This window comes from Pterocles gutturalis, unplaced genomic scaffold (genome assembly GCF_000699245.1).
Source record: "Pterocles gutturalis isolate BGI_N339 unplaced genomic scaffold, ASM69924v1 scaffold43101, whole genome shotgun sequence".
Classification (NCBI taxonomy): Eukaryota; Metazoa; Chordata; class Aves; order Pterocliformes; family Pteroclidae; genus Pterocles; species Pterocles gutturalis.
The window spans coordinates 1-7661 of record NW_010101972.1 but is presented as its reverse complement, the minus strand read 5'-3'; the positions used below and the strand labels follow the sequence as shown (position 1 = coordinate 7661).

At 50.5% G+C, this 7661-nt stretch overlaps 2 protein-coding genes across 2 annotated transcripts; one reads left to right on the top strand and one right to left on the bottom strand.

Annotated features, from left to right (window-relative positions):
• The first annotated feature begins 490 nt into the window (after positions 1–490).
• NPFFR1 (neuropeptide FF receptor 1) lies at positions 491–2827 on the top strand. The gene is made up of 3 exons (XM_010085005.1): positions 491–779; positions 1602–1701; positions 2035–2827. Exons 1-3 carry the CDS (start codon positions 581–583, stop codon positions 2825–2827), a joined length of 1092 nt encoding a protein of 363 aa, XP_010083307.1. The 5' UTR covers positions 491–580.
• A 1048-nt stretch (positions 2828–3875) lies between these two features.
• On the bottom strand, positions 3876–7613 carry SAR1A (secretion associated, Ras related GTPase 1A). Its single transcript, XM_010084995.1, has 6 exons — positions 7533–7613; positions 6417–6536; positions 5852–5917; positions 5229–5332; positions 4929–5060; positions 3876–4315 (listed from the first exon to the last, which is right to left on the bottom strand). The coding sequence occupies exons 1-6, from the start codon at positions 7588–7590 to the stop codon at positions 4199–4201; spliced, it is 597 nt and encodes a 198-aa protein (XP_010083297.1). The 5' UTR covers positions 7591–7613; the 3' UTR covers positions 3876–4198.
• Between the last annotated feature and the right edge of the window lie 48 nt (positions 7614–7661).

Here is a 7661-nt window from a genome sequence, read left to right as displayed (position 1 = left end):
TTGAGGGATCTCAAACTGCAGACCTTGGAAGCACAAGGAGAAGCAGCAATGGACACCCAGGATCATGGGATCCAGGATGTTCCAGGGCTGGCCATGCCTGCACGGATATCGCACCCACATGGTCAGAGCGTTGTGGTGTTGGGACACGCATTTATTTTCCTTGCATTGCTCCTAAAAAAATCTCATGAGAAGATGATGTCTTCTGGGCTGCTTTAAATCCTCTTCAGGATAATAATGTAAAACAATAATGATCTAAAACAATAATGATATAAAATTATAATTCAGACAAAGTGCTACGGTACCTTGGGCTGTGTAACTCAACAAGAAGAAGACCTGTTGGGGCACTGAGATGATCCCAGCAGGACATGTCCCAGATGGGCACTGGTATAAGTATGGGAACCCACCTTTGAGGACATTAAGAAATTAAGGGACTAACATCTTTATCGTCTCCCAGCTTCATTTTCCTGCCTCCCCTTCCCCAGGTCCTTCCAACAGCAGCTGGCCCAGCTCCACCGCAAGCAAGAGCCACCTCCTGAGGGAGAACTACACCTTCTCAGCGTACTACCAGCACTCATCCCCCATGGCTGCCATGTTCATCCTGGCCTACACTTTCATCTTCCTCATGTGCATGGTGGGCAACATCCTGGTGTGCTTCATCGTGGTGAAGAACCGCCAGATGCGGACAGTCACCAATGTGTTCATCCTCAACCTGGCCATCAGTGACCTGCTGGTGGGCATCTTCTGTATGCCCACCACCTTGGTGGACAACCTCATCACGGGTGAGCGGGGCAGCAGAGGGGCAGGACACGAGTAGAGGAGAGAAAGTGGTGGGGAACATCACCCACTTTCTGCTCCCCACGCATGAGGCCACCGCTGTTGATTTTTTTGGTGAAGATGAGGAGGGCAGGTAGTGGCCTCTCAACCATCTCTGATGAAAGGTGTCATTTAATTTAGAGCTACTATTTTAGGGGGGGGCAAGTCTTTTGGGGTTTTTTTTAGGTTTTGGACATATTTGGCAAATTAAGTATGACCTTAACGCTGCGCTTACATTTTTACTTGAAGTTCAGCCATTCTCTATCAAGCAACACTGAAAAAAACCCTCTTCCTCTTCCATTGATCTCCTCCCATGCTGGCTCAGCCCTGCCCATTGACCTTTCCAAAGATAAAAGGCAACATTGGCACAGCTGGTGGAGTTTAGCCGCAGCGGTAGCCAGGGTAAAAGGCAGAGTCTGTATTTATTTATTACAGGGTGCAATTTACTTAATGCAAATGCCTTAGCGTTGGGGTCAAGAAACAAGAGGAAAGCCCTTCTGATTGAGGAGCCCAAGGTTGGTCCCCATGATAACAGCTCAAATGCTATGTAAGGGTAGGAGAAATGACAATCACCATGCTCCTTGAGTTTCTAAGAGTGTAATGTGCATCTTTTTCACCAATTTTGGGGTTTTTCTCCACACATCTACACAGTTAAAAGCCATCCCCCCTTAGAAGCAGGATTTAGCATCCCCCAGCAATAACAGGGTGGATGGGGACATCTAGAGGGACCTGCTGATAGACCCATCCAAGCCAAAGGCACTTACAACCTCCACATTGTCCCCTCACAGGGTGGCCCTTTGACAACACCATGTGCAAAATGAGCGGCCTGGTGCAGGGCATGTCCGTCTCTGCCTCAGTTTTCACACTGGTGGCCATCGCCGTGGAGAGGTATGTTGGTACGGGGATGTAGGGACACAGGGACCAAGCCACCCCCAGCGCATTCAGGTGTCCAGTACAGTTTCCATCATGGGAAAGCTCCTGGGGATGCCAGGAGCATGTCCCAGTTTGGCAGGACCACAAAGCTGTTCACAGGGAACTCCACCAAGGTGTCCTTCCCCACGTTGGGCTGAAAACACCAAAGCTGGAGACATCCCAACCTATCTCTGCCAGCAAAAGCAGCCCACCTTACCCTCCCTTCCCACACCCGGGGTCCTGGCTACCCTCCTTCCCCAGGGATGTCTCACCAGGTGCCCAAAGCCACAACTGTCTGCCCTCCCACAGGTTTCGCTGCATTGTCCACCCCTTCCGGCAGAAGCTGACGCTGAGGAAAGCCCTGGTGACCATCGCCATCATCTGGGTGCTGGCCCTGCTCATCATGTGCCCTGCCGCCATCACCCTGACTGTCACCAGGGAGGAGCACCACTTTATGGTGGACACCTACAACAACTCCTACCCCCTCTACTCCTGTTGGGAGGCCTGGCCCGAGACAGGGATGAGGAGGATCTACACCACAATCCTCTTCTCCCATATCTACGTGGCCCCCCTCGCCCTCATCGTCGTCATGTACGCCCGCATCGCCTTCAAGCTCTTCAAGTCGGCAGCGCCTGCCCATGGCCGAGAGGAGTCGGAGGGGAGGAGGGTCTGCCGGAGGAAGGCCAAGGTCATCAACATGCTCATCATCGTTGCGCTCTTCTTCACCCTCTCGTGGCTGCCCCTCTGGACGCTGATGCTGCTGACGGACTACGGGCGGCTGAGCGAGGGCCAGCTCCACCTGGTCACTGTCTACATCTTTCCTTTCGCCCACTGGTTGGCCTTCTTCAACAGTAGCGCCAACCCCATCATCTACGGCTACTTCAACGAGAACTTCCGACGGGGCTTCCAGGAGGCCTTCAGGGCTCCCTTCTGCTCGCACCACCACCATCGCCACCACAGGCCCTACGACCCCAGGAGTCACAGCTTCTTCGGTGCCCGCAACCGCGTCTTTGCCCAGGCACGGGCCAGCAACTCGCCACCCATCTCTGAGTCGGGGCCGCTGGCACCGCACCACACGGGCATCCCCGCGTGGGATGGCTGAGCAGCCGCATCCATCAGGCACCTCTGGACCACGGACTTGCGGGGTGGAATGGGAATTCGCCACATCGTGGGCTGTGAGCCATCAAAATAAAGGCATGTCCCGCTGACATCACGTCCCTGCCTTGGCTCCTCCATTTCCCCTAGCAGCGCCGTTCCAGATGAAGGGCAGAGGGGGGCCACCAGTTGAGCCCCCTGACACCATGGGCCCCGTGTGCCCTGGCTGGGGCTGTGAGCACAGGGAGCGGGGAGGGAGAACGTGTGCCAATAGGCTGTCCCATGCCATGCTTTGCCACACCATGGAGAACCATGGAGTCCTTTGCTGGACGATGCCATGCTGTGCTTGGCCATGCCCCAACAGGCAGCACGGCCAACGGCAGGTTAGAGCGAGGATGGTGACCCCTTCGGAGAAGAAAGACATGTCTTTATTGAACTGAAAATGAGTGCTAGACAGCAATGAAACTTCAGTCAAAAAAAAATAATCTGTCGAGTATAAAAGAAACCGGTTTAGTCTACTACATTAATAACCTCATGATATGCAAACGTCAAACACTTCCATGCTACACCCACCAAAACAGCTCCATGGTTCTTACCGTGATGGTGCAGCCAGAGGATTCGACACCCCCAGCTCCTCGGAGCTTGGCCTGTCCTACCCAGAGTGGGCGCCATTACCACATCCAAACACTTACAGCAGGCGTGCCGGCGGGTGTGCTCCTCTCCTACTAAAAAAAATCCCCATAAACTAAAGAAGCTCGGATTGCACACATCAGTCCCAACAGCGGCGGCGGCTGGCGTGACACAGCACAGCCACCCTGCAGCTCAGTTAAACCCAAATTCTATGTTTATTGAGGACTTCTAATAGCGTGATACCTCAATTCAGTAATTTGTGGAATATCTAAATATCGTTAAATATGTTTTTTAAAAAACCCTAACCCAACTCCGGACTAAACAAGATGAATGTTAAAGTAAAAAGTTAGAAGGGATGCTGTTTACATTAACTTTCTTTAAAAAATATAATTGTTTTTCCTTTTTTTTTTTTTTTTAAGTCAATTAACCACAGTGGTGAGACGTGCTCTCTTTTTCAGCCGTTACACTGTAGCATGCAGAGCTTTACTTCCCCGATCACACCAGCCCCGCTGTCACCGAACTGAAAGGGACAACTTTGCACCCGCGTGCAGAATGGTGCCGTCTCCCCATCACATGGAAAAGAGTTGTGTCACCACTGTGCCATAGGGCAGCTGAAAAAAAAACAGGAGTCTCTTGGTCAATGCCAGGGTGCGGTTGAGAAAACCTTCCGTGTTCTGATAGAGAAGTCTGTAGGAAGCTGTGAACAGGATCAGTCCAGAGGAGGAAAACCCTTCTGTTCGTCCAAGTCTCAGTCAATGTACTGCGATAGCCAGCGGAAACCTTCGCCATAGCCTTGCCTCTTCAGCACGCTGCACATGAACACCTCCATGGGCCGAGCGTTCAGGTCTTTCAGCGGCACGTTGCCCTGGGGAAATCCAAAGGGGAGTCAGACACACACACATGGAGTCACCTCCGTCCAAGAAAATCCCAGGGAATTCCCTCTCCCGGCCACACACTGGCCCTTTTGCGAGAGGGAGTGGCCCACAGGACTTGGGGAGCCAGCCGCGTGGGAGAATGGGCATTGGGAATGCTGACGCAAACCATTTCTGAAGCACATGGTCTGATGTACCACTGTTAATTGGCGGTGCAATACAAGAAGTGATCGTCACCACATGGGTAAGCTAGTGTCAAGAGCAGTCCTGGGGTATTTTACTACCATTAGCCAGCGTTTCCCATCGATTCTCTCTAACCGTGCTGGTTTTAAACACTGAAAAAATGGTTGGACGGGCAACGGGATGGAAACGCAGAGTAACAGAACCATAAGAGCCAGACAAGGTGTAAAAATACTGGCCTGAAGCCTGCCTGCCTGATCATTGTACAGGTACGGTGTTTTCTGGGGCGTTATTACTACTAAAGATTCGGCTTAACATTGTGGACAAATTCACAGTAACACCCCGATTAGTTTCAGGACGCAGCCTCACTCCGCAACAAGACACCAAGCCCTGTGCAGACGATCCAAGGTGTGGATGTCTCCATACCTTTCCCGTGGTCTGTCCGTAGAGCCCAAAGATCTCCCGCAGTTTCTCCTCACTGATGGCCTCTGGTCTGTCGATTTTGTTCCCCAAGATAAGGATTGGCACGTTGGATATTGTTTCATCTGTCATTAGCGCCTGCGTGCAAGACGGAGCAGTGAAACAGAGGCAGAAAACACATTCACAATTTGAAGAAAAACTTTCTGTTTTGTGCTGCGCACACATTTCAGCCCAGAAAAGGAGAGTATTATTTATAATTTAGCTATTTGGAGGTCTTGGGGAAGGAAAAAAAAGAAATAAGCTTACATTAAGCTCAACTTTGGATTCCATAAGACGCGAGTGATCTGCACAATCCACCAGGAAGACTATCCCATTGATGGCCGGCAGATAGTTCTTCCAGACCCGGCGAGCTGCAACACAGAAGCAACAAACGTCACTGCCCTGTGAGAACACTACCCAGAGCAACAGGGAAGGTACACCCCAACGCGGGAGCTGAAAATCATCCTGATTTCCTCACGGTGGAGCAAGACCTCCTGGTGAAGGGACAGGCTGAGGCCACACACTGGGCAGTTGTGTTCTCTGCCTCGGCACCCAAGGCTGCCTTTTTAGCCAGGGTGTCTTCCACTACTTTTGTGTATAAAAAAAATTTTAAAAGGCACAAAAACTTTTCTTAGCATTGTTCTATTGGTTTTTTTTTTCCAAACTGCCAGAATTAAGGAGAAGTACTGAACCACTGAAACAACTGGTGTCCTAGAGCCAGGAAATTATTTCAACATACTGCTCCATAAATAATTTCAGGCAACAAAACAATTAGGTACTGCTAATTGCTATCACTTTTTGGTAATCTTTCTTAAGGTTGCTGGAGAACACCACGGAAATCAGAAGGTTGACCTCACTTGCTGTCTCCCACTCAGCAACTTCACTTTTACCTTGCTCGTGTCCACCCAGATCAAAAGTCGTGAAGGTCATTCCAGCAATCGTCAGCTCCTCTGATGCTGGAAAGGAAAAAGACCAGGCTGTGTTTCAGGAAAATAAAGAAGCAGAATTTCTTGGGGACTTGTGTTAACATCACACATGCTCCTCCTATCTACATCCTGCAGAATTCAGTTGCGGGAGCAGTTTCACAAAATCATGAGTAGGAGAACATCATTTCTCCTCCCTCCCCACTTAAACACATGCTTATTAATCTGCAATTATTATATTTTATTACACTTTTCATTAGAACCCCACTCTCTCTCCAGAAGCAGCACACTGTATTAGCTGAACCATGCCAGTTCTCGGGCTCTTCATTTTATATTTGGGAGAAAAATGCAAATCCACTTCAGCTCAGGCAACCATTGCGCAACTGTAACCTCAGACACAGTTTTAAGATTCTTAAAGTCTGTCGCCCCCACGCAGAGCTACCGCTGAGGCACCTTTCAACACTATGTCTCCAAAATTAAAGAGGAAACTTCTCCCAGGAGGCAGGCGGGGCTCAGGGGCTGGCAGACTTACTGGGATGTAGTGTGGGGACATGCTGACCCAGCCGGTCATCTTTGAGCATGTGCAACAGAGTGGTTTTGCCTGCGTTATCCAAGCCCAGGAACACAAGTTTTCCAGACTTCTTGTACAAACCTGTGAGGAAAACAAACAAGAACAACTCCAAGAGGGTAATCTCGGAACAGGAGCAGGAACGCCGTGATACTCGCCACTGTTTATATGCAAAGCCTTTGCTCATAGCTGTGCTGTCACCGGTGCGTTTACAGCACTGCCAGCACAGACACACGACAGCGGAGAAACTGTACAGCTTGAGCTGACTTTTACCCAGTCAACGTGAGGTCGTGTTTACAGCAACAGACATCTTCTAAGATCACATTTCTACGAGTAATGGATTCTTTCCTCGGAGACATTTGAGCAGGAGAGCGTGCTGTAAAGTATTCTTTACAGGCAACGGGTTACAGACCAACCTGTCAACCCGCAGGGGTATTTAAATGCGAAAATGGAATAAACCCATAAAAATAGCAGTGAGTTGTTGAAGAAAAACTGCAAACCACAAAACAACACATCATTGTCTTTAGATAAACTGATTTTTTTCCACTTCCAGGTATGCATCTGCCAGAGGCAAGTTCCCTTAGGTTTCCAACAGCACTTTTTCTCGTCCCTCCCTACCCTTAACGAGGCACTCCAGCCAGAGAGCACCCCATCCTCCAGCAAGGAGGAATTCATGACTCTGGCAGGAGGCACTTTGCCATCACCTGCACCTTAGGACAGGGCTGCTTGTGCCGCAGTAAAGTGGACAGCCCAGATGTGCAGGTCACCCTGGGTTGGGCAATGTTTTGGCCAGTGCCTCCACAAAGAGCCTTCAACCTGGATCACCCCGGGGGCATTAGTCAGTGGCCAGCAGCTCCCCCCAGCATGCCACGGCGAGTGGCTTGGGATAGCATTTGAGGAGAAACAAGGATGAGCTCTGACACCAGGAGGAGGAAGAGGTTCCCCATCTGCCCAGGGCAGGGCACTGGGCTAAACAGGCCCTTGGCATCACCCCCGCTGCTCTCAGGCTTCTAAACAGTGAGAGAAAGATTGAGGGGGCGCCCAGTCCCTCCAAATTATTCTCTCAGAAGGCAGCCTTACCTAGGAACTGCAGCACGCTGCTGAAGCCGTTGTAGAGCCATTCGAAAATGAACGACATCGCTGAAGATTAATTGCCTGCGGGAACGAAAGACAAAAACCACCCTGAAAAGCCTCGGTACTCCCTGCAAG